The sequence below is a fragment of the Balaenoptera musculus genome, chromosome 8 (assembly GCF_009873245.2).
Source record: "Balaenoptera musculus isolate JJ_BM4_2016_0621 chromosome 8, mBalMus1.pri.v3, whole genome shotgun sequence".
In the NCBI taxonomy this organism is placed as follows: domain Eukaryota; kingdom Metazoa; phylum Chordata; class Mammalia; order Artiodactyla; family Balaenopteridae; genus Balaenoptera; species Balaenoptera musculus.
Window position 1 is genome coordinate 58059869 of NC_045792.1, and position 25468 is coordinate 58085336.

The 25468-nt window shown below is 35.6% G+C and overlaps 1 protein-coding gene across 1 annotated transcript in view; it reads left to right on the forward strand.

The window, feature by feature from the left end:
• Positions 1–25468, forward strand: part of FCHSD2 (FCH and double SH3 domains 2) — a 317324-nt gene that overhangs the window by 151830 nt on the left and 140026 nt on the right. The window contains exons 5-8 of the mRNA XM_036860366.1: positions 585–729; positions 13011–13144; positions 16848–16902; positions 17768–17896. Of these exons, the coding sequence (XP_036716261.1) occupies positions 585–729; positions 13011–13144; positions 16848–16902; positions 17768–17896 (463 nt within the window). The remainder of the gene's footprint in view (positions 1–584; positions 730–13010; positions 13145–16847; positions 16903–17767; positions 17897–25468) is intronic.

Consider the following 25468-nt stretch of genomic DNA (forward strand, 5'->3'; position numbering starts at 1 on the left):
GCTTCATCTGCTGTTCCCCATCGGTCACATTACCACCTGAACCATTGCTCGCATTACCGTCTAAACCATATTCCCCCCTTCCGCCCCCCGTCTGTGGAAAAATTGTCTTCCATGAAACCAGTCCCTGGTGCCAAAAAGGTTGGGGACCGCTACTCTAAATCTCTCTGAGCCTCAGTTACTTCATCTATAAAATCAGGAAAATAGCATAATGAAATAATGAAACTTGATATTCATAATGACACTCCTGAAACAGTGAAAGGCCTGGAAAGTCTGAATTATTCACTAATTTTTATAGTGTTAGCTTTGTCTAGAATTGTAATCCTTGTATCACTTTACTTCAGTATCAAGAATAGCTAATGAATCAAAATAGCCCATTGTCAAGCTATAGAGGAATAGAGTGTATTCCAAGTTTCTACTTGTTATATATGCTAAAAATGCTACTACCTATGAACCAATATAAATACACTTTAAACTATAAAGAAAACATTCATTTTGTTTGTCAGTGCTAGCCAGTGAGCAAAAGGTTAGGCAACTTATTCTTCCTTTCCTCTGCCTAATACTTTTCTGTCCCTCTTTGAATTTAGGAGCATGTATCCTGTTTGGAAATCTTTTCTCGAGGGAACAATGCAGGTAGCCCAGTCTCGGATCAATATATGTGAAAACTATAAAAACTTCATTTCTGAGCCTGCAAGGACAGTGAAAAGCCTAAAAGAACAGCAACTAAAAAGGGTATCGTTTCTATTTGTTCTTTTCTTGTATGCATTTTAATATCTCACTGCTACATTTATAATCTGCAAGATTATGTTAAATTGCATTGTACACTTTGAGTTTTTCTGTATGGTCCAAATGTTTCTGATTTTAACATGGATTTTCTGATTTCAACATGTTCCTTCTAACTACTGTATTTTATTAACTGACAAAGGTGAGTGTAATTTGAATCTGTGGACATTCTGAAAGCTCAGTAAACACTTCTTACAAATACTTTTCAGCTTAAGTAAATAGATTCACTTAGTTTGGTGTATATTAAAATAGTTACAATGTTATTAATCCCACTAAGTCTTGAGAAAATTGGTCTCAGTTTCAACTTGACCCATTTTGGGTAATAATTTAAAGGAAGTTGACACATTGTTACTGAGTCTAAGCTCGCTTTGCTGGCTACGCACACTACAGGCCAGTAAATTGGGAGGCGAGGTGTTAAGGCAAGGAATGGCGACTTTATTCGGAAAGCCAGCAGACTGAGAAGATGGCAGACTAATGTCTCAAAATAACCATCTTACCAGGGTCTGGATACCACTTTTATAGAACAGAGAGGGGGAAGAGGTGAGGAAGTAAAGTAAAAAGGCTGTTAGTTTTGCCTGGCTTGGCCAGCATTGGGGAGGGGATGGGTTAATTTCTTCTTTTCTAAAGCCATTCACAGGTGGGCCCGGTCAGATAGTCTCCTTGTGAGCTGAACAAAGGCACTTTAGTTTAACATTCAGGCAGAGGGGCAGGGTTCCCTGAGGCAGGCCATTATGTATGATTATAATAACAAAAGCAACGAAAAGCAAAGGTTAAAGTCAAAGAAACAGATCCAACATGGAGTCAAAATTGGCTCTTCCCTGTTACCATATCTTGACCATATATAGCAAACTTATTACCAAAAATAGTTTACTCTAAAGTTTAGCTATATAGGTTACATAAAAGTTTTTAAATAGATATGTTTCTTTGTACAGGATTTTAAAATTCATAGAAAAAATCATTATTAAATGTGATTTTTATGAAAAGCTTGCTATTGAAAGTAGGTGATTGAATTGTGTCCTTTTAGGAAAGGACACAGTTTTACAAAATTAGAGATTATCATGATGCCTAATAAGCAATTAAATTTTTCTTATGGAAGTATTAATACTTTAGAAAATATTAAAGTGATTATTTAAGGAAATAACATTTCGCAAGCCATCCATTGTTTTGATTTTAATTGTCCTTTGGATTGTCACTACTTTTTTACAAACAAACAAAAAAAAACTAATCTTCCTTGTTTGCCAAAGATGATTTTAGTAGCCTGAAATCAATATGTTAAATGTATCTCTTTCAAGCACTCACGTAATATCAGTGGGTTTTAACATATTTGTATAAGAATGCCTCAGTTTTATCTTTGCTCAAAATTATCTCTTTCAAAACAAACCTAGCGAATAAACTACGTGACCACTGACCAAACATTGCTTTCTAATGGAAGAAAAAGCATTGTGTGTGTATGTGTCCATCAGTGCCTGCAGAGAGAGGGTGGGAGACAGAGGTAGCAGTTGATACTACTCCTTCCTAACTGGGAGGAAATACGATGTTTCAACTAGCCAATGCATTCACCAAATGTAATTGAATTATTGGAAGTTCTACATTTCTCAGTATAGGAATTTTTTTTTTTTTTTTGGTTGCACCATGTGACATGTGGGATTTTAGTTCCCCAACCAGGGATCAAACCCACACCCCCTACATTGGAAGGGTGGAGTCTTAACCACTGGACCACCAGGGAAGTCCCAATATCAGAATATTTTGAAAGAGTTAAAACCATTTGTGCTCTTCTCTGACCTGAATTTAACTAACATTCCTGGGCAAAGAATGTTAAGAATGTTTGGTGAGCTTTGACAAGTCCTCATATCTGTGAATTAACTTATATTATAGCTGATAATGGTGTTTGTTTAAGCAGTTGTTAAACACTAAGTATATATTGAGCATACCTGTCAGGACTCTGAAATTACAAATGACAGAAACTTACTTCAAACTGGCTTAAGCCAAGAAGAGAATGTATAACTAAACATTTCAGCTTGGATGGAATCCAGGCAGGGGTGGATCCAGGTCCTCAAATGATGACATTAGAGTTCAGTCTTTCTTCCCATCCATTAGCTCTGCTTTCCCCAGTGGCTTCATTCTTTAGCAACTCTCTCTACGTGGTGCCCCTCAAAGTGCCAGATTTACAAATATCAAAGCTAGCAAGCTAGCAATCCCACATTTTCCACTTTCCCCAAAGTTCTAACAAAACTACCAGAGTTAAGGCTCATCAACTTATCTTGGGTTACAGAGGTTACAGTCTTCATGCAAACTACGTGGACTAAAAATGGGAAAAGATGATTCGCCAAAGGAAAATTGAGATAGGTTCCCAATGGAGCAAGAAAAGCAACACATAGCCACAACTATTGGCTCCTCCAGTTGTACTTCCCAAACTTTACAACAAATTGACTCCACATAGGATCAGAAATGATCTAATTTTCTTCCTGTACTTCTCCAACCCTTCCTCCCCACGCTTTTTTTTTTTTTTGCCTATATTTGGATAATCTTGTATTTTATTTTCTTCTTTTTTATTTTAGTGTGATAAGAACACTTAACATGAGATCTACCCTCTTAACAGATTTTTAAAGTGTACAATACAGTATTTTTGTACAGATGATCTCTAGAACTTGCTCATTTTGTATAACTGAAATTTTGTACCTGTTGGTTAACAACTCCCTCCTTCCTTTTTTTCCAATCCCTGACAACCACAATTCTATTCTTCGCGTCCATGAGTTTGATTATTTTAGATATTTCATGTAAGTGGGATCATGCAATATTTGTCCTTTTGTGACTGACTTATTTCACCTAGCATAATGTCCTCCAGGTTCATCGATATTGTTGCATGGATGCATGCATAGGATTTCCTTCTTTTTTAAGGCTGAATAATATTCCATTGTATGTATATACCACATTTTTTAATACATTCATGCATTGATGCACATTTTGGTTGTTTCCATATTTTGACTTTTGTGAATAGTGCTGCAGTGAACATGGGAATGCTAATATCTCTGAGATCCTGATTTTACTTCTTTTGGATAAATACCTAGAAGTAGGATTGCTGGATCATATGGTAGTTCTTTTTTAATTTTTTGAAGAACCACCATACTGTTTTCCATAACAGCTGCACCATTTTGCATTCCCACCAACAATGCACAACAGTTCCAGTTTCCCTACAACCTTGTCAATGTTTGCTGTCATTTGTTTTTCTGGTAATAACCATTCTAACAGGTGTGAGATAATATCTCATTGTGGTTTTGATTTGCAATTTCCCTGGTGATTAGTAACATTGAGTAATGTTACACTTTTTGTTATCAATTTTCCTCCACTATTAGCTTTTTAATTTTATAATCTTGTTATTCTTATAGTAATTACCTTAGAGAGTCCAGTATGCCTTTCTGACTTACTATAATTTACCATGAATTGGCACTTTTACTGCTCTCCAAACTTTACTCTAAATTAACTTATTAAAGTCTAATGTGAATTAGTATTTTACCACTTCATGAACAATATAAAAATGTTTTAATAGTATAATTCCATTTACCTCCCCATTATGACTTTTGTGCTGTTAGGCCTTTTGACTCTGTCCATGTCTTTTGTACTTTTTCTGCATTTTCTGTATTAATACCCTTTTTTCTCTCTGCACTTCAGTCTGAATGTTTTCCACTGATATCTTGCAGCTGATTAACACTCTGTTCTGTTTCTTTTTTTTCTTTTAATTTGTTTTGATTGATTAATTGATTGAAGTAGAGTTGATTTACAATATTTTGTTAGTTTCAGGTATACAGCAAAGTGATTCAGTTTTATATTTTTTTCAGATTATTTTCCATTATGAGTTATTACAAGACATTGAATATAGTTCCCTATGTTATCCAGTAAATCCTTGTTACTTAACCATTTTATATATAGTAGTTTGTATCTGTTAATCCCATACTCCTAATTTATCCCTTCTCCCCTCCCTTTTCTCTTTGGTAACCATAAGTTTGCTTTCTGTATCTGTGAGTCTGTTTCTTTTTGTATGTAGATTCATTTGTATTATTTTTTGGATTCCACATATAAGTGATATCATACAATATTTATCTTTCTCTGTCTGGCTTACTTCACTTAGGATGGTATTCTCTAGGTCCATCCATGTTGCTGCAAATGGCAATATTTCATTCTTTTTTATGGCTAAATTATATTTCATCGTGTGTGTGTGTGTGTATACCACATCTTTTTAAAAAATTTTTTTTATTGGAATATAGTTGATTTATAATATTGTCTTAGTTTCTGCTGTACAGCAAAGTGAGTCCGTTATACATACACGTATAACCACTCTTTTTTAGATTCTATTCCCATATAGGTCATTACAGAGTATTGAATAAAGTTCCCTGTACATGCCACATCTTCTTAACCCAATTGTCTGTTGATGGGCACTTGGGTTGTTTTTGTGTCTTGCCTATTGTATATAGTTCTACTATGCTGTTCTGATATTTTTAATTTGCTTTTAAAACTTATCTTTTGGAATTTCAGTATATTTTTCAGTTCTGAAATTTTTATTTGATTTTTTAAAAATGGAGTCCATGTTTCTGGTGCAGTTCTCCATGTTTTTTCTTTATCCTCTTAAATGTGTCACTCCTAATCTCTGTTTCATAATTCCACTATCTGAATCACTATAGGTCTCTTTTTATCATTTACTGTTTCTTTGTTTGTTTTTGGTTATTTGGGTCTACTGGTTAAGTAGGCCTCACAGTCCTGGACATTGTGGATAAAAATTATAGAGGCTCTGGAAGATGTTTTCTATTTCCAAAGAGAGTTAAGTTTTCTAGCAGGCATATGGAACACTATCAGATCACCTTGATTGTGTTAGGGTCTGGTTTTAGGCTTTTTAGTCTGGTCTATTTCACTTATGTCCTTATTCCTGGGGTCTTACCTGAAAGTATGGGGTGCTTACCAAAGCCTTTCTACTTTGACAAGACTTGAACTCCAACCTTTGTCTTCTCAACATGATGTAGCTTCTCTGATCCCTCTGTTCACTGCTCAACTTATTAACCTTTCAGCTACTGTTCTTTCCTGAATTTCTTGGAATTTCACTATACACATGCCATTTAGAAGTCAACTGATGACTCAGGGAAATCACATGCAGATTTTTGGATTTGCTTCTCTGTAGTACCCTTCTTTCCAGGTCTGGCCTCTCAAGTTCCTGCTCTTTGGGCATCCACAAACTCCAACCTCTGTTTCCACAGTCTAGTAAAAAACCACTTTGTGTTTATATCCTACATCTCTGTGCCATGATTCAACAATTGCTCTAAGGAGAAAAGTCAAGGTGAATGTAGAACTTACCTAGCTGTGCTTCTGTTCTTCCAGATATCACAGTCCCTTAAGTCCAGCGTGTATTGCTGTTGTTTAATGCTGGCTATTTCTAAAAATCTCTTTTGTCTAACTTTTACAGTTTCTAGACTATAGGAAGATAGTCTAAAACAACTTGTTCTGTCATGATCACAACCAACTTTTTTTTTTTTTTTAATAAATTTATTTATTTATTTTTAGCTGTGTTGGGTCTTCGTTTCTGTGCGAGGGCTTTCTCCAGTTGCGGCGAGCGGGGGCCACTCTTCATTGCGGTGAGTGGGCCTCTCACTCTCGCGGCCTCTCTTGTTGCGGAGCACAGGCTCCAGACGCGCAGGCTCAGTAGTTGTGGCTCACGGGCCCAGTTGCTCCACGGCATGTGGGATCTTCCCAGACCAGGGCTCGAACCCATGTCCCCTGCATTGGCAGGCAGATTCTCAACCACTGCGCCACCAGGGAAGCCCACAACCAATTTTGACTTAAAATTCTCCCTCAGTAACATTTTTTAATTGAGGTATAATATTTATAATATAAAATTTTATAATATATACAAAAATTTATAATGTTATGTTAGTTTGAGGTGTACAGCATAATGATTCAAAATTTTTATAGATTATACTCCATTTATAGTTATTATAAAGTACTGGCTATATTCCCTACACTGTACAATATATCCTTGTAGCTTATTTATTTTATACATTGTTGTTTGTACCTCTTAATTCCATATCCCCTCTCTTGCCCCTGCCCCCTTCTCTCTCCCCACTGGTAACCAATAGTTTGTTCTTTATATCTGTAAGTCTGTTTCTTTTTTGTTGTATTCACTAGTTTGTTTTATTTTTTAGATCGTACATATAAATGTTAACATACAGTTGTTGTCTTTCTCTGTCTTACATTTCACTAAGCATAATACCCTCTAAGTCCATCCATGTTGTTGCAAATGGCAAATTTTCATTCTTTTTAATGGCTGAGTAGTATTCCATTGTGTGTGTGTGTGTGTGTATACACACACACACACACACACACACATACATACATATATATATATATACACCACATCTTCTTTACCCATTCATCTGTTGATGGAAACTTAGGTTACTTCCATATCTTGACTATTGTAGATAATGCTACTATGAACATTGAGGTGCATGTATCTTTTTGAATTAGTGTTTTCATTTTCTTTGGATATATACCCAAGAGTGGAATTGCTGGGTCATATGGTAGTTCTATTTTTAGTTTATTGAGGAACCTTTATACTGTTTGCCACAGTGGCTGCACCAGTTTACATTCCCAACAACAGAGTACAGGGTTCCCTTTTCTCCACATCCTTGCCAACATTTGTTATTTGTGGTCTTTTTGATGATAGTCATTCTAACAGGTGTGAAGTCATATCGCATTGTGGTTTTGATTTGCATTTTTCTGATGACTAGCGATTTTGAATATCTTTTCATGTGCCTTTTGGTCATCTGTATATCTTCTTTAGAAAATTGTTTATTCACATCTTCTGCCCATTTTTGTAATCAGGTTGTTTGCTTTTTTGATATTGAGTTGTATGAATTGTTTATATATTTGGATTTTAACCCCTCTGTAAATTTTTTTTGAAGTCTTTGTTGAATTTGTTACAATATTGCTTCTGTTTTATGTTTTGGTTTTTTGGCCGTGAGGCATGTGGGATCTTAGCTCCCCCTCCAGGGATCGAACCCGCACCCCCTGCATTGGAAGGTGAAGTCTTAACCACTGGACCACCAGGGAAGTCCCCCCTCTGTAACATTTTAATGGTCATGTTCTTTTTAAAATTTTCTCTACTTCATCAGTTTTCTTTTATAATACTTGGGGATAATTTCAGATACAATTATAAAGCGTCTGACTGTTGTGAAGATTATAATGAGAATTATATCATGGCTTTTTCTAAATCATTTTCTGTATGCTGACATTTGCTTATAAATCAAAACAAGAGCCACAATGATCTATGGCTTTTTAAAATTTAATCTATTCTTTTTTTTTAATTGAGTTAAAATTGACTTATTAGTTTCAGGTGTACAATGTAATCATTTGATATTTGTGTATATTGCAAAATGATCACCTCAATAATTCTAGTTAACATTTGTCATTCTTATATTAAACTAGCTATGCTTTTATCCATGTCTTTCTCATTTATACTAGAGTTTACCTTCCTTGAAATAATTGAGATTCACATTTGTATGATACTTTAGAGTTTGTAAACTGCTACCATATCCATTATAGTCTCATTTGATTTTCATGACAACCTGTTAGGTATGTAAATATTATTATTTTTCAAATGATGAAACTGAGGCTAAGAATGTTAGAGAGACTTAGGTAGTAAATTATTGAGCAGGAACTTGAATATACTACTTCCTAATTCCAAATCGTATTCAATCCTTTAAAAATACTTGGAGTTTAATGTTTAAGTAGGCTTACAGAAAAATACATACAACTTTTCACCTCAGTAGACTATTTATAGATGTTCCCTACTCCTTTGCCTAATTAGTTTTTATAGTAGTTGTAATTAATACATGGATAATTTGTTTTAGGATATCCTGTTTTCTGCATCCTCTATTTCCAAATTAATTGTTAATGTTTCTATACAAGCTTTATGTTTATTATTTTTTACTTCTGAATAAATTTTTCATTTACTCTGCTTTATTTAGTCATTCCTCTGTTTTATTACCACTAAGGTAATAAAAGTTAACTTTTTAAAAAGTTCTTTTCTTTTCTTTTTTTTTTTTTTTTTCTTTTTGGCCACACAGTGCGGCATGTGGGATCTTAGTTCCCTGACCAGGGATTGAACCCTCACCCCCTGCAGCTGAAGCGCAGAGTCTTAACCACTGGACCACTGGGGAAGTCCCAAAAGTTATTTTCTTAGGATGAATTTCCAGGACAGGACTACTGAGTCAGAGGATGTACTAGTTTGTAGGCCTTCAATGTATTGATCCAAGTTACCTTTATTTTTATTCCTGTCTTCAAGTTATTAGCAAGTCTGTCTATCCTAGTATCTGTCATACTCAGGAATCGTACTTTTAATTTCTTCACTAGGATCCTGAATTTTAATATCCAAGTTTGTCATTTTGTATGATCCCTTAGCCCTAATGTACACTTACACATTCATTTCTCTGTCTGCTCAGTGCTGATAACTCTTGAGAAAGAGCTGGGCATGTATCACATCAAGGCTTTTCTTAACATGGTTATTATTAAGCTTGTTTTTAAGTATATGACTTAATCCACCTCAGAAAATTGGATTTCTACAGAAGAAATTTGTTTTAAAAGTTGGAAAGGAAATCCTATTCCTTTGCAAATTAAGTTTGATGACTTTTATTTAATAAATATTTTTGATATTTTGTTATGTGCAGGCATTTTCCTTTGAAGAAGAACCCAGCTTACTCTCACTTGGAACAGTTCACTTGGGTGATGGAAACATTTGATTGTCGTTTTAATGAATGTTAGGGAAGAAAGGATCACAAGAGATCTCTTCAGTGTGCACACAGGCTATCTCTAATACTGTTTGATAAACAGTGTCTTAGAAACTTATGTAAAGGGAGAAAGCAAGTAGGAATAGAATCAACCAGAGTTTTCTGATGAGATTTTTGAGAAATCCTTTTAAAGATATGAACTGCCACAAAATTCATCTGATATTGTGGCACATATAGAAAGTAATTTAATTTAATAACCTTTTATAAATGAAAATGAATTAAGTAATCTCTATAAGACATTTGGTTACCCGAGACTAAGGAGAGATGTCCTTTAAAGGGTAGGGATATAAGGAGTGAGTGACTATGTGTTTGTGTTTCTGTGTGTGTGTGTGTGTGTGTGTGTGCGCACACACATGTGTGCATGCATATGTGCTCATGTACAGGTACCCATGGTGTTCACTTTGTGTGAATATACTGAGATCCTATCCACGTGGTTTGCAGTCCTCAGGAAAACGTTTGACCTACTGTGTTTCATTTCCTCTCAAAATATTCAAATTAGCAGACCCTTTCAGTGCTTAATATCACCCTGGGACTCTTGGGCTTCCCTTCATTGATCAGTTTTCTGAGGCCAAGTTTCATTGTTTTGGATGAACATTTTGGATGTAGATACCTTACACCTGACTCCTCTTTTAAATAATCCATCCCATTTGCCCATTAAACACAGTTGTCTTTTTTCAGACCATGCCCCAGTTCCTAGTTATTAATATCTAATTGTAGCCATGGAGCATTCTTTCAGCTCTTCACACATGCAAACATGGCATTATTGGGATGTTTAGCACTTCTCTATAGGAGTATCAGGTTGTCACGGTATTATTTAGTAAATAAGAGATTTGTTTATGATAAGGACTATTAAAAATTAAAGATTTTTCGCAAGATAAAAGCTTACTATTTTAGTATGTCTATATAATGAAACATTGTTCAGCCATAAAAAGGCATGAAGAATTAGTACATGATACAACATAGATGAACCCTGAAAACATTATGCAAAGTGAAAAAAGTAGATGTATAAGGCTATGTATTATATGATTCCATTTAAACAAAATGTCTGGAATAGGAAATTTATGAAGACAGAAAGTAGATAGTGGTTGCCAGGGGCTAGGGGGTAGGTGGAAATGGGAGTGACTGCTAATGGGTATGGGGTTTCTTTTTAGGGTGATGAAAATGTTCTGGAATGAGACAGAGGTAATGGTTGTACAACCTGGTGAATATCCTAAAAACCACTGGGGTATGTGAGTTATATGTCAATTCTTTTAAAGCTTACTATTTTAAGATAAAGTAACTGTGTGAAACCTTAAAAACATGGTTATCACAAAACTAGGGTACATACTATAATGGATTACATGGTAAATTCACCGTATGACTTTGGGTAAGTTGTTTAACCTCTTTAAGTCTGTTTCTTCATCTTAAAATTGGACTAATATGAATACTTTTATCACAGAGTTGTTTTGAGGACTGAGTGTGATGTAATACCTATAAAGTGCTGGACATAGTGTATTGTGCTTGTGCAGTGCACATAGGGAGTCTTCTTAAATGTAACTAAACATTCAGACTCATGAGTATCGTAGGCCACACCTGGCATGAGGATTACTTAGAAGGACATTAGGACAGGGAACACAGTTAAGCAGCAGGGCGGCATCCTGCATTAGTAGAATTAGTTCTCCCACCAGTTTATGCTTCAGTCTACATAGCTGATCAGAGTTATTCTGTTTGGTCCCCAGGTGACAGGTCTGGGACAAGGGAATGAGACTAACATGTGCAGGGGTAGCCACAGACTCTAAAGGAGAGGAAAACCTTTTATTACAGCTCTATAGACAGAGCTTCCAAGGTCCCTGCAAGGGACATGTCCAGATACAGGAATGACCATACTCACAGAAGCCCAAAGCCAAGACTTCTCCATCAAATATTTGTAGTTCATTTGTAGTTTCTCCCAAGTTGATGCAATTTACCCATCAGGTAGATTCATATTTATACGTCGTGTTGCTGAATAACCCAGTTGACATTGTGTCTTAGTCAGGTTTCTGTTGAAACACAGACTTTGGAAGTTAAGGATCCAGTTTTCATGCAGCAGGGAAAGAGGTGTTTTTTTGTTTTGTCTTATTTTACCCTTTATTCACAGCCTGACACTTATTAGGTGCTCAGTAAATATACCCATAGGGAACCTTCCAGATCTCTCACTTCCTGTAAAGTAGTGAAACTCTAGCCTATATGTCACATGTCTAAGTTTATTTGTGCTTTATCCTTGCTTTTCTGATGTCCTTGTTCTATTCCACACTGCTCACCCTGGCAAAATAGTCCCTTACTTACCAATGTCTCTTCCTGCTTTGCTGTGTTTTTTCAGTCTCCACCATGCACAGGCGATGCTATTCCAGGCTCTGAAGTTTTTCAATGGGGGCTGCCCTGAACTGGCCTCAGACTGGTGAAACTTCTCAGTGGTTTGTTTCAAACTGGGGAAAATAATTCCCCCTTTGGATATCCAGAAGAGTCCCAAAGCAGTGTTACTTTGGCCCCATTGTGTTATAAGAGTTTATTTGTTAAATATTTCTTTCAGTTATTATGTCTGTCTCTTCTCCTAGAATCTCTATGTGTATGCAAAGAGTTGAGTTGGGGATAGTTTTGAGTAATAATTGTTATGTGGTACCCAGGTTTCTTGCTTCTCTCCTTCATCTTGGGCTTATCCTGTCAGACTTCTCAGATTTCTTATTTATTTATATTTTTGGCTGCATTGGGTCTTCGTTTCTGCGCTCGGGCTTTCTCTAGTTGTGTGGAGTGGGACTACTCTTCGTTGCAGTGCACTGGCTTCTCACTGGGGTAGTTTCACTTGTTGCGGACCACAGGCTCTAGGCACGTGAGCTTCAGTAGTTGTGGCACGTGGGCTCAGTAGTTGTGGCTCGCGGGCTCTACAGCACAGGCTCAGTAGCTGTGGCACATGGGCTTAGTTGCTCCGTGGCCAGACTTCTCAGATTTCAATCCTCCTTTCCCAGAAGTGAATCCTTCAGTACCCTTTGTACCATCAGTTCCCCAAACATATAGAGAAACTTTATTAATATTATGAAGATTACAGAATTGCTTTAATCCTTTGCCTTTATTGCTATGCTCCAACACTAAGAGCATTTTCACTGTTGCTCTTCTTATGCCTTAGCTTAATGTCAGTTATCAGTAGCACTCAGAGGTTATTTCTCAAAGCAGAGTTGTTAAGCAAACTGTGACACTATTCGATACATTACTTGAGATGGGAGTACCAGCTGTTCACTGTATTTCAGTTTGCAATTTGAAGGGTACTAAAAGTGCTGATTCTTCTCCTGGGTTTCCATCCTGAGGGCATAGTGCATAGTTCTTAGGACAAACTCATTTTCTGTAAGCCTGAAGACTAAAATCATAATAATTGCACTTTGTATTTTACAGTGTGTGGACCAGTTGACAAAGATCCAAACTGAATTGCAAGAGACAGTGAAAGATTTAGCTAAAGGCAAAAAGAAGTACTTTGAGACTGAACAGATGGCTCATGCAGTACGAGAGAAAGCTGACATCGAGGCAAAGTATGTGTTTTAGCATTTCTGAAAAAGTGATTATGCAAATAAATGTTATTTTTGCCAGTACTTTGTTTTCTGTTAATACAGGGCATAGAGTCATTCTTAGGTTATATTGGTTTCATTGGACCTATAAATGTTACATACTTTAGACCAAATTTTCTTTTATATTAGTTGATTTTTATTTAAATTAATATAAGCAAAATGGGAATATTTGATCAGTCAGTTTTCACATTAAATTGAATTTTGAAAGGGAAAGAAGACAAATGAACATGGTATTGGAAGCTTAGCAGAAGTCTGGTTAAAGTTGCTATGGTGTCTAAATATCAGGGTTTTAGAGCCTCAATTTTCTCATGCCAGAGTAAATCAGTTGTAGTCGAAAATCCTTGATCCTCAGTATGCCTTTGAAGGACTACGGATGCATCAAGTGAATAAGACCACTGACCTCAGTATAGAAACCCTGCCCCAGAATTTCTCTTATATGAAGTTCTAACGTATATAATTTTTAATGTATGCTTTAGGAACTGTGTGTGAATTTTACTTTCAATATATGTAAATTAAAAGTCCTTTGAGAATAATTAGGAAAAGAAGGAACTGGCAGTTTATAACAGAAAGAAATGCAAAGCTAGCAGTAGAGATTTTTGCAATGACAACTTGAGGAAAGATTAAAATTTTTTAAGAAAAAATAAACCTGTGTTATAGAATGGGATTCTGAAGATGTCTCTGAGGAAAGGTGAGACTCCCATTCGGTGAGCTCACTGATGGAAAATGTAGGAGTTTGAACTCCTAGCCATGAAATCAGAAAGGCTATGAACACTTGTACAGACTAGGAAGGAGTCAGGGTTGTCTTTCTAATATACTTTTTTGTCTGCAGGAAATTAAGCAATCTCATAGGCATCTTGTGAAAATTTAGGGGCTCCTGGAAAGTTTATTTTGTCCCAAGGGATGGTAAATGAATACTCATAAAGTGCTTAATGTTACTGGAAAACATATTTAATATTTCCCTAACTTAGTTTATTATCTTTATTATTTTATTTTTATAAGCATACAAATATTTCCTGTACTTTCATAGAGTCAGTGAACCCATCTTCCCAGTTAGACCTGAAGTTTTTAGATTAGGTGCTCTCCGTTAGGAATATCCTTTCATGATGGTTCTTAAGAAATTGTTTTTTAAAATGCTCAGGGATTCTAGAACAGAGAATTGACAGATTTGTAGAGCATATAGAAATACCTACTTTAGCCAAGGTCCACAGGGTGAAAATGAGGACAATTGTGGGGCTGTTCCTGAGAAGTGTGGATTTGACAAGGTCTAATTCACAGGTGCTGATAGCAAGAAACTGCCTTCTAATATAGCCCAGATTCAAAGGAGATACAGCAAATTAGACATTTAATTCAATGTGTAACTTTTCTGGAAAATTAATTCTACAGCAGAGAGAGAAATGTCTCTTTATCTTCATTCACTCACTAAGTGTTTATTGAATGATTACTCTATATCGGGTACTATGGATACAGAGATGAGTAGATAAGTTTTGCCCTCAAGAAGTTTAAAGCCTAGAATTAAAAACAAACGTGTTTTAAAGTAAATTTATGATTTGTTTATTCATAGTAAACTTAAAGAAGTTAAGTACCTAAAGTCACTCACCTAGTAATCAATTTATTTTAGTAGTTGTGTGAAAACACTGTTTATGTAAGCATAGAAAATAGATTAATTTTGCCTAATGAAAAAGGAAACCTTTACAGAAAAAAGTGATGTTTGGACACAGTTCTGAAGAATGGTTTTTCTAAGTAGAGATGAGAAGGAAGATCAGGAAGGGGAATGAAAACTGGGCTGTATATATTGGGTTGACCAAAAAGTTCCTTCGGGTTTTTCTGTAAGATGTTACGGAAAAACCCAACCGAACATTTTGGCCAACCCAGTAGTTTTGATAGATGATTTGACAGAGATGTGTACATTAGGAGAGAGCATAGAAGGAAGGATACAGTTTGAAGGGATGGCTGAGTTCCACTTTGAATATGTATGTTCTGATAAATATGTGGGACCGTGGGGTGAATATATTTGGTAGAGGGTTATATATCTGACTCTCAGATGAGAATTTGAGCCTGAAGATCTTGCTTTGGGGGTCAGTTGCATATCAGATGATAATTAAAGGGATGAAAGAAATCATATATAAAATGAGATGAGAAGTTGAGTTTGGAAACCTAAGGAACATTAACATTTGGAAGGTAGGTGAGGAAGAAGAGTATGTAGTATGGTTCATTGTATATATTTTATTTGCTCTAGATAATAATCTTTGAGGACAGGAACTGTATTATTTTACCTATTATTAGTACCTTCTTTATTACCACAAAAGGATTGTATGAGGATTAGAAAATGAAGCGGAAGCCAGAGACTTGAATCCTTACATTGGAAAATCCAGATGCAACTCAGACTATTTAGATAATGGCTACAAAAAAAGTAGAAATGAGTATACCCCAAACACAGTTTTTCTTAACCCTGAACAGGCGCTCTCAAATTTTAAATTCTGTGGCCTTTGCTTTTCTAGATCAAAATGAATAGGAATCTGATTAATAAAAACAAAGAAAACCCCCATCAAATATGAATATGGCAAGGTAGAAAAATAACAGGAGTCTCTTAGACCCAGCTTTTTTTTTTAGTAGTGGAGTAGTTGGAATGCATGTTTGTACGTCCTTGAATGTTTCTCTCTTGTTAGAAAGTTGAGAGGCTGCTTTTTCTGTCCTCACATTTGCTGTGCAGAGACTGGCTTGCTCTGTCTTCCAATACCAAATGGTCTGCAACTTTATTTCATATTATGGCATAGCTTCCAGCACATTCTGACTTTTCCCATGGCAATCACCACGACACTGCAGTCAAGACAAACATTGCAGCTTCAGAAATTACTGGTTGTGGGGAATGTTGGTTGTTCCTTAGCATTTTTCTCCTTATGGTTATCTCTAGTTGTTTGCGTAAAGCCAAGATATTTTAATTACTGATTGTTAGATTATGGTTCCCCTCCCAAGCTGAGAGGGATTGAGGGAAATAAGGACACCAGAAAAGAGAAGGTTAAATAGAACAAAATCATATTAGGGCAGAAAGTCCAAGGGCTTTATCTCTATGTTCTGAATACTATAGATATGTTAAGAGTGGAGGGAGCACATAGGCAGGCACCCAAACAAGAAGAACTTTTAATGGGAGATGTGATGGAATTAAGGTCTTTGTAGAGCCTGGTCAGTATCATACAGTAGATTGCATTCCTGGCATTGGCACATTCATGGCACATTCCTGGCACATGGCCCTGAAAGCCTGCTAATCTTTGTCTCCATAGGTTGGTTATCCATGGGCTTCTTTAAGCTTCCTTGTGGAAACTAAAGCATGTGCAATTGTATGATACTGGGAATAACCTATAGTTTGATGACTCTTGTTTATTAGGAGATACCAACATATTGGATTCGTCAAATTGTATTTTTGTCATTCAGGATATTTTTATTTAATTAATCCCACTATTTTCTGTTTCACCATAATATTAAATTCTTCTTGTAGTAAAATAAAGGAAAATAATCATTGCTTTTGGTTTTCCATATATTTAGTTCTCTTTTAGAATAGTGTCACGGGGAAAGGTCACTTTTTTAAAAATTTAGTAATTATAATATTTAATCATTTTATTATGATGTAATTTGATAATTTTATTAACATACTTTTCTATTTTTATTATAGATCTAAACTTAGTCTTTTTCAATCAAGAATCAGTTTACAGAAGGCAAGTGTAAAGGTGAGTTTTTGAAAACTATATTTCACAATTGAGAAACCTTAGCTTAAAAAAAAAAGAATTGGGCCTTTTGAGGGTGCAGTTCAATTATTTCCATCTGATTTTCATTTAGAGAAGCATTTTAAAGTCATTAGGGAAGAACTTTTTTTCCCAGTTCATGAGGGTTTTTCAACTAAGTGTCAGCACTTTGGATACTCCCTGCTTCTCAAGATTGCTTTAGAGATAAGTTTCTATACCTAACCTGCTTAGGTAGCCTGTTGTCTTCAACACTTAGTCCAAGAGACTTTAACAAGTCCATGGGCTTTAGAAAGCTCAATAAAATCCATTTCACTCAGATTTATACCTCTGAGCAGATATTCTGGGCCAGATGCAAGTGAATTTTTCCTGTGGGATCAAGCTGCAGAATACCTGATAAATAAGCTTAGTGACCTACCTTTGTCTGCCTGGCTCCCAACTAGCATGCATTTCTTTTGGCACGTTAGGGGGTGTTGATTTTTTTTCAAACTATTTTCTAACTCCAGCAGATTTACCCAAGTCTTTGAAGATAAGGGACCTACTTAATTTGCGAACCTTTATTTTCCCGTCAGAATAAAATGAGCAAAACATTATGAAGTTCTCTCAAAAGCTTTGGAAATTCTTAAAGTGTAAATAACAAATATTTGAAAGCACTCTTACTGTGTCAAACAGTTCTAGTCACTGTTTATTTAATTCTTCAATAGTGTTGAAGAATTTTTATATGCATATAAATGTTTCTCCACATGGTCATCTTTACTCTTGTTGGGGAGCCAACTAAGAGTGGTATCCTCATATGTTTTCCAGTACAGTATCAGTTTGCACTGACTTTTTCTTTTCTCTTACTATGTTTTAGTTAAAAGCCCGGCGATCTGAGTGTAATTCCAAAGCTACCCATGCAAGGAATGATTATCTTCTTACATTAGCGGCAGCAAATGCACACCAGGATCGCTACTATCAAACAGATTTAGTTAACATTATGAAGGTAATACAGCCTTAATATCTGTGGTCATATTGTATCATTAAAGACAAAACAACTCATGAGTTGACTGTTAGGTGTATGGGATTGAGTCTATACAATAGCAGCCAGGCTACCTCGCATTTTGTTGGAATATACTTGGTATTGTTTAGGTGACCTCTGTTTCATGTAATCTGAATTAATTTTAGTATAAGAAAATGTTTAAAGCCAAATCATAGTCAAAGATTGTATTATTCCCTAGCAGCAGCAGATATTTACTGTATAGTGGTTATTAATATATGATTATTTTTTAAAAGCTTAGCTTTTTAAAATTTTATCATTTTATGCTTAATTGATAGGTAAACTTGTGCATTAATATTTTATGAGGTGCCTGTGGGTAAAACAAGAGAAAATGTAACTCGTAGTTATATGAAAATGTCTCTACCCTGAAATGTAGGGTTACAGTTTCTTGTATGACAAAATTCGATCTTGATCTTTCTCTGTTTATACACCTATATGTATCTTTAACTTTAACTCAAGTAAAGGACAAAGGGTGGAGGAGCAAAAAACATTTTTAACATGCTGCCAGGTTTGTCCTCACTGCTGATAGACAAGTTCTGCTTTGAATTGTATCTCATTCTCTCCTATTGTCTCAAGGACCCAAACTTTTGATTATTCTATCTTTATTTTCAACCCATCCCTCTCAATTTTATTGTTCTTAATGACTGTCCAACCACATTGCTTTCATTGAATTGCTTGCTTTGCAAATCAGAGGTGTTGAGAAGGGGGTGCAGCAGGAATGGGCGCTCTTTTTTTTCTACAGTGCCTCTGGAAAAGAGATAAACTCTGTCCAGAAACTACGAGTTCTTTCCTTGAAAGTAGAGACAGGACATTTACTGGAAACTTTAAGGAAAAACGGAGGGATGGAGAGAGTAAAACTGAACTAAGAAGTATCCTATTGCAAAATTTTTTATTTCCTTTTTGTTTATTGTCTGAAATCCCCTTCTCCTGGCTTCTATCCTGTTCTGACTTCTGCTGGTTAGGATACAGGTGGTAAGAGAGACAAGGGATTGTTTTGACATCCCAGATGAGAACTCTGCATACATTTTCCCATAAAATGTTGGACCTAGAGGTTTAGACATTTTAGTATCTTATTAGGTGTTACACAGTGCTTCAGACTTACAAGGACCAACTGGAGACTTGGCCTCCCAGTATAACCTGGTTTCTCTAGGGAAATATATATACTGTTTCAAACAACTCCTTTATTAAAAAAGATTTTTAATACAGCTCACATTTAAGTTTGTAATTCCCCATATACCATCTGCTATTACAACAAAGCTGTTAACTATATACTTTCCCCTTCGCATATTTTTAAATGAATACTGTATTAGTTTAAGCATCAGCAAAAATAAAATCTTTATGTTTTTTAACTTGAATCCACAGCCAAAAATGATCTCTTTCCTAAAACCCTATGGCGTTTTATAAACCAGGAAAGGTACAGTATTATTTGGGGGATCTACCCCCTGCCAGAATCAAAGAGGAGGTTAATGGGCCTAGCCAGCAATCAGATTATGTATCTTTGAACTTACTTGGAAGTCCTTATGCACCTAGGTATTTGATCATCATTGGGTAGGTTATGCTTCAGACTACTCGTTTCATGAAACATTAGAGGGTACTGAAATGATTAAAAAAAAAAAAAAAAATAGAGGCAGGAGTCCCTCCTGTCCCTTAAAAATAGGAAGATGGATTCTCAACTTTCATGTTGTATGTGTTAATTCATTTTCTTCCGCATGCTTATTCTATAGTCTGCAGTATTGGAAAACTCCCATTAATCATGCTGTTAGCTACTTAGTAAGTTTCTATCACTGAATTGACAGTGGCCCTTTAGTAGCTGTCTTGGTAAGGTCTATTTTCTGGATTTTTGTTAAAGTTATAATGCCTTAAGTAGAATCTTTTTAAAAAATATTTATATGAATAGCTTGGAAGCAGGAGATTTGAGTCATTGATTTCATCATACACATTTAATAGTCACTTAGAGTGTAGTAGCTTCTATGCTAGGCTTTGGGAAGAAGCAAAAATGAACAAGACACTCTTCTTATCCTCAAAGAGCTCAGTCTAGTCAAAGAGAGAGATACATAGAAATGATTACAAATTAGAATAATGAAATCACTTACTGCCAGAGGACCGTGGTTAGTAGTAATAGCAGCTATCTTTTTTTTTTTTTTTTGATTGCTTGGAATTATCCTGATCACTTTGGGCATATTATCCTTTACTCATTTTCTTCTTTATCCTGGTTAGAGTATATGGTTCATTATTTAAATAACACACTAGCCTATAAATGAAATGAAATGAAATGAAATCCCAGCTCTGGATGAACAACTCTCTCTATATCTGCATCTAAGTAGCCAAGCACTGTTGAAGAAAACTTTTCAACAGAACAGATTCATGATTATAAATTAATGTGGAACCAGTATCAAATGGACCCTCAACACTGCTCAGATATCCTACTGTATTTCCCTGGTTGACTTTCTCTACTATTTTCAACAATTTTTTCAACTTTTTCCCTTCTCCTCAAATCTGACTTACCCCTTTTCTTTCACACTTAGCAAGTGGTCTTTCTTCCTAATTTACAGAGACAATAGAAACCATTAAAAGGGAACTCCATTATTGTCCCGTTACAGGCTTCACCTGTGTTCAAGACTCTTCCAAGGAGTCTCAATAACTATCTAAAGATGACTGTTTCACTTCAGCTTTGGATCATATCTCATTCCCTCCTGCCTTCTCAGGGATTTATTAAACAATTGATTATTTTTTTCCTTATATTTCTTGGACGTTCTATTCTTAGATTAACAGTTGATAGGATCTTAGTGATGACAGCCCTCAGTATGTCTTGTGTTACTCCTCTAATCTGGATTAATTGCCCTCTGCGTCCTGTGTAATGCAGTTATTCTGGGACCTTCCTTTGCCTCTCTCCTATGTTGGATCTCCAGCTGTCTGTATCGCATCTTTTTTCTTGGTTTACTTTGTTCGTTGGTGTAATACATCCTCCAGTACTTTCTTGAGAGACTGGGCATGGGAGGTAATTTTTTTGAGATACTGTGTTATAAAGATGTCATTTTTCTGTGCTCATACTTGGGTATAGAATTAAAGGTTAAAAGCCATTTTTACTCAAATGTTGAAGACAATTCTTCATGTTTTCTTGTTTCCTGTGTTAGTACTGAGAACTCCAAACCATCTGATTCTTCATTCTTCATATCTGAGTGTTTTTTCTTTTGAAAAGCTTATGAAATATTATCAATATGTCCTTTGATTCTTAAATTAATTCTTCCCTTTTGTTTTCTCTTTCTGGAATTCTAATTATTAAGATGTTGGATCTCCTGGCCTAGTCCTTCAAATTTCTTTTTTCTATTATTGTTCTTTGTCATTATGCTCTACTCTCTGGGAGACCTCTTCAGCTTTATAGTTCAACTCTTTTATTAAGTTTTTAATTTTTTTTTTATGGATTTAATTAATTAATTAATTAATTTATTTTTGGCAGTGTTGGGTCTTCGTTTCTGTGCGAGGGCTTTCTCTAGTTGTGGCAAGCGGGGGCCACTCTTCATCGCGATGCATGGGCCTCTCACTATCGTGGCCTCTCTTGTTGCGGAGCACAGGCTCCAGACGCGCAGGCTCAGTAGTTGTGGCTCACGGGCCTAGTTGCTCCGCGGCATGTGGGATCTTCCCAGACCAGGGCTCGAACCCGTGTCCCCTGCATTAGCAGGCAGATTCTCAACCACTGCGCCACCAGGGAAGCCCAAGTTTTTAATTTTTTAAACATGGTTTTAATATCCTTTTGTTCCCTGAATGTTCTTTTTTTATAACAGGTTTTTGTGCTTTATCTTCTCTTTTTAATTCTGGTGGTCTCAATAACAGAATTTATTTTAAAGTTTTCTTTTCCGTGCATAGTCTCTCTTTTAGCCTGTTGGTGGGACTTGTCAACTTTGAGCTTCACTGTAGGGTGTTCTCATGGACCATTTGTAGGGGAAACTGTAATGTCAGTATCCTTGTATCTCTCTTGAGTTGGTCAAAACTCCTTCTTTGCTCCCTTCATCATTTCTTCAGATCTCTTTTCTTGTGTTGTTTGCTGAGGAAGACTTCCATGATCTCCTTAACCCAGTTACACTCCCACCCAATATGATGGCCTCATAAAATGGTTTATCTCATCTTTGAAGTACTTAACATGGTTGTAGTTTTACCTGTATCTGTGTGATTATGTGATAAATGCCTTATCTCCCACTTAACTATACATTCCACGAGGGCAATGATTGTGTCTGTATCACTTGAGACTCCATCCTTGCTACCTAGTACAGTGTTTGATTCCTAATATGTGCTAAATGTTTATAAATTAATACATATTGAAGAATGAATGAATGAATGAGTGAATGAACAATCAATCTCATTTTAATCCTTGCAGGATGAATCATTCCCATTTTACAAATGAGGAAACTATGACAAAGCCTGGATTCAACTCTGGCAGGTCTCTCTGCCTTCAGAGCTGGTGCCATTAGCTCTTTAAGTAATACCAGCTTATTGAACTTATTTCCTTTTTCCTTGTTAAATGTGGGGTAATCCTGCACTATCTTATCTCCTTTGGCTTCTGTGAGGAGCAAATGAGATAATGAAGAGTGTTTTTGTTAATTTTGAAACTTTTTATACACGTTATATATTGTCCTTTGAAGTAACAGAAGTTCTATTATTCTGTTTTAAATAAATCTTGTTTTTGAGGAGGGGGAGAGCGTAGAAGAGACCTTGAATACTTGAGAGTGAGAGTGGAGCAACTGTTTGGGTGTCTAACATTGTTGGGTTCTCTGTCTAGGTACCCAGAATACATTATTTCATTTAGTTTTCATAACATCTTTCAAGGTAAATATCATTATCCCTGTTTTACAGGTCAGATAGCAGAGGCTCAGTGAGGTTCAGTTAATGTATATAATAGCCAGGACTTAAATCAAGGTCGCTGTAACTTCATACCCTGTATTCTTTCCTAGATTTCATGCTGTGTTCTTTTCTACATACCATTCCAATCTTCTTGATGGTAAAATTTAGCATAATAAGCGGTAGCATACTGTAAATGTCATAAATTCTGAGAGAACTGTAGAATAAAATTAACAATTGAAAATTGCAGATTGTCCCCTGTTCTAATTATTCTAAAGAGTAAGATCATGTCAGTTTCTAAATAAAGTATTTAGACAGGTTCTCTAAGGAATATTTTGTATTCCATATGCCAGTACTGATTAGCGTGGATACTAAATATATTACTCTGTGTCTGTATATTATCAGGCAGGGTTTTTTCAAACTCCAAACTAAAACAACAATGACCAAAAAAAAAAAAAAAAAACTATTGCTAAGCCATGGAAACCAGATAACTGATTTCATCAAATCTATAGAAAGCAGTTCAGCTGACTGTTGGGAGGTAAGGTAGTTTGTTCCTCAAATGTTCCTTTTTTGTAGTGTATTCTTGTGCAATATATAAACTGATATTTTTACTTTTAGAAGCTTGTGGAATATTTTCTTAGTGGTTTGGATGAGGAAGGATGAAGTATAATGCATCATACTAGAAAAGGGAACAAATGTCAGTCTAATGAAAGACTTTTTGAAAAGCTTAACACTAGGACCCTATCTCTAGACAAATGTTTAGTGGAAACTAAACATATCTGGACTAGTTGATAATTGGGCAAAGTAATAAAAGGTGAACATCTTTATATGTGATAAATATAGAAAATATGATAATATGGCATATCTTTTACAGACATTTGTCTTGGTTAAATGAAGAGAAAGTCATTATTGGTATCCAAGTCTCTTATTTTTAAGGCTTTTCTGGCTAAAGCACTAATTATTCCAAAAGTCTTCTTCATTCTCATGTAGGATTTTTAACTCTCATCTTCTTGATTTTAAGTCATAACTCTTCTGGTTTCCCTGCCATCTCTCTAGCTGTTGTGCTTCTGATCCACCTAGTAATGTTTGTTAACTTAACAAATTAACATGGAAGTCCCCAAATCTCAAGATTGGCTCTCTGCTTCTCTTACTTTACATACTCTTTCTTTCAGAGAGTAATTATTTGGCTCTGTTTTTATTAATATTGTATGATTCTCAAATCTGAATGTAACCTTGCCCTTATAATTATCCATATGTTTGCCTTTCCTTCAGTGGCTGAAACTTTCTAAACTAGAGGCAACTCTGTTTCCCATTGTTCCCTTGAATAAGTACCCCCTCCTAGGTTTCAGGTGACAACTGCTGACAACAGCTGCACTGTCAAATACAATAGTCCTTAGGTACATGTGACTATTTAAAATAATTAAGTATAAGTAAAATTTTTAATTCTGTTCTTCAGTCACAATAGCCACATTTCAAGTGCTCAAAAGTGACATAGGTAGTGGCTACCATATTGAACAGTGCAGATATAGAATATTACCATCATCACAGAAAGTTCTATTGGACAGCAGTGGACTAAAGCTTATTTAGTTTTTGCTTGTTTTCCTCCCTTCCTCCTTTATCTGGCTATCAATAACACTGATGATCATTTTCCCCAATAACCATAACCATGATTGTATTCGTATTATTTCAGAATTAATTGCTTCTTCATTTGCACTGTATACCTTGAAATCAAACAGAGGTTGGCAAACATTTTCTGTAAAGGGCCTAATAGTAAATATTTTAGGCTTCTCTGTCACAACCACTCAACTCTGATGTTGTAGGATAGTCATTGACAACATGTAAACAAATAAATGGCTGTGTTCCAATAAAACTTTATTTATAAAAATAAGCATCAGGCTGGATTTGGCCCACAGGCCTTAGTTGCAGACCCTTGGTATAGAACTTTAAAAACTATATATGAAATTTTCTAAATATATAAATACATTCAAAGAAAAATTAAATGAATACCCATTAACTCACCACTCAGCTTCAGAAATGAAACTCTACTAATAAAATGGAAGCCTCCTGTATGACTACTCCCAAAACATCCCTCTCATCCACCACATTGTAACCACCACTCTGACAATATATTGTATTGTCTTAGATGGTATTGTACCCTGTAATATTCTTCAACTTGCTTTTTTCCCACTGAACATTATATTTGTTGAAATTCATCAATATGGATTTTAACCTTATTAATTACCGTTTTGCTGTTTAGTATTTCATTGTCTATGTATCATAAATTACTTATCCATTTTCTTAGCTGCAAGTTTAGTTGTTTTGGTTTCACTCTTATAAACAATGCTGTTATCAGCATTCTTGTATGTGTCTCTTGGTGTATTTATGCAAGAATTTCTTAAGGAAATATCCATAGGAGTGGTGTGTATTAGCAGCTTTACCAAAGAGGGCCAGATTGTGTTACAGCACTTTTTATTATACCTTTTAACATTGTTAGTGTGTTATGTTAAACTCAGCAAATATTTGAGTGTATATTTGGTGATACACATGGTGATACGGAGATAAATTGGACATGAGCCATATGAGCAGTGAGCCAGAAACAAGAAGGTTATAATTCTCTAGAGCAGCCCCTAAAGGGTATATGGAATATGAGGTGATACATCCTTTCCCCTGCTATATTGTTTATAT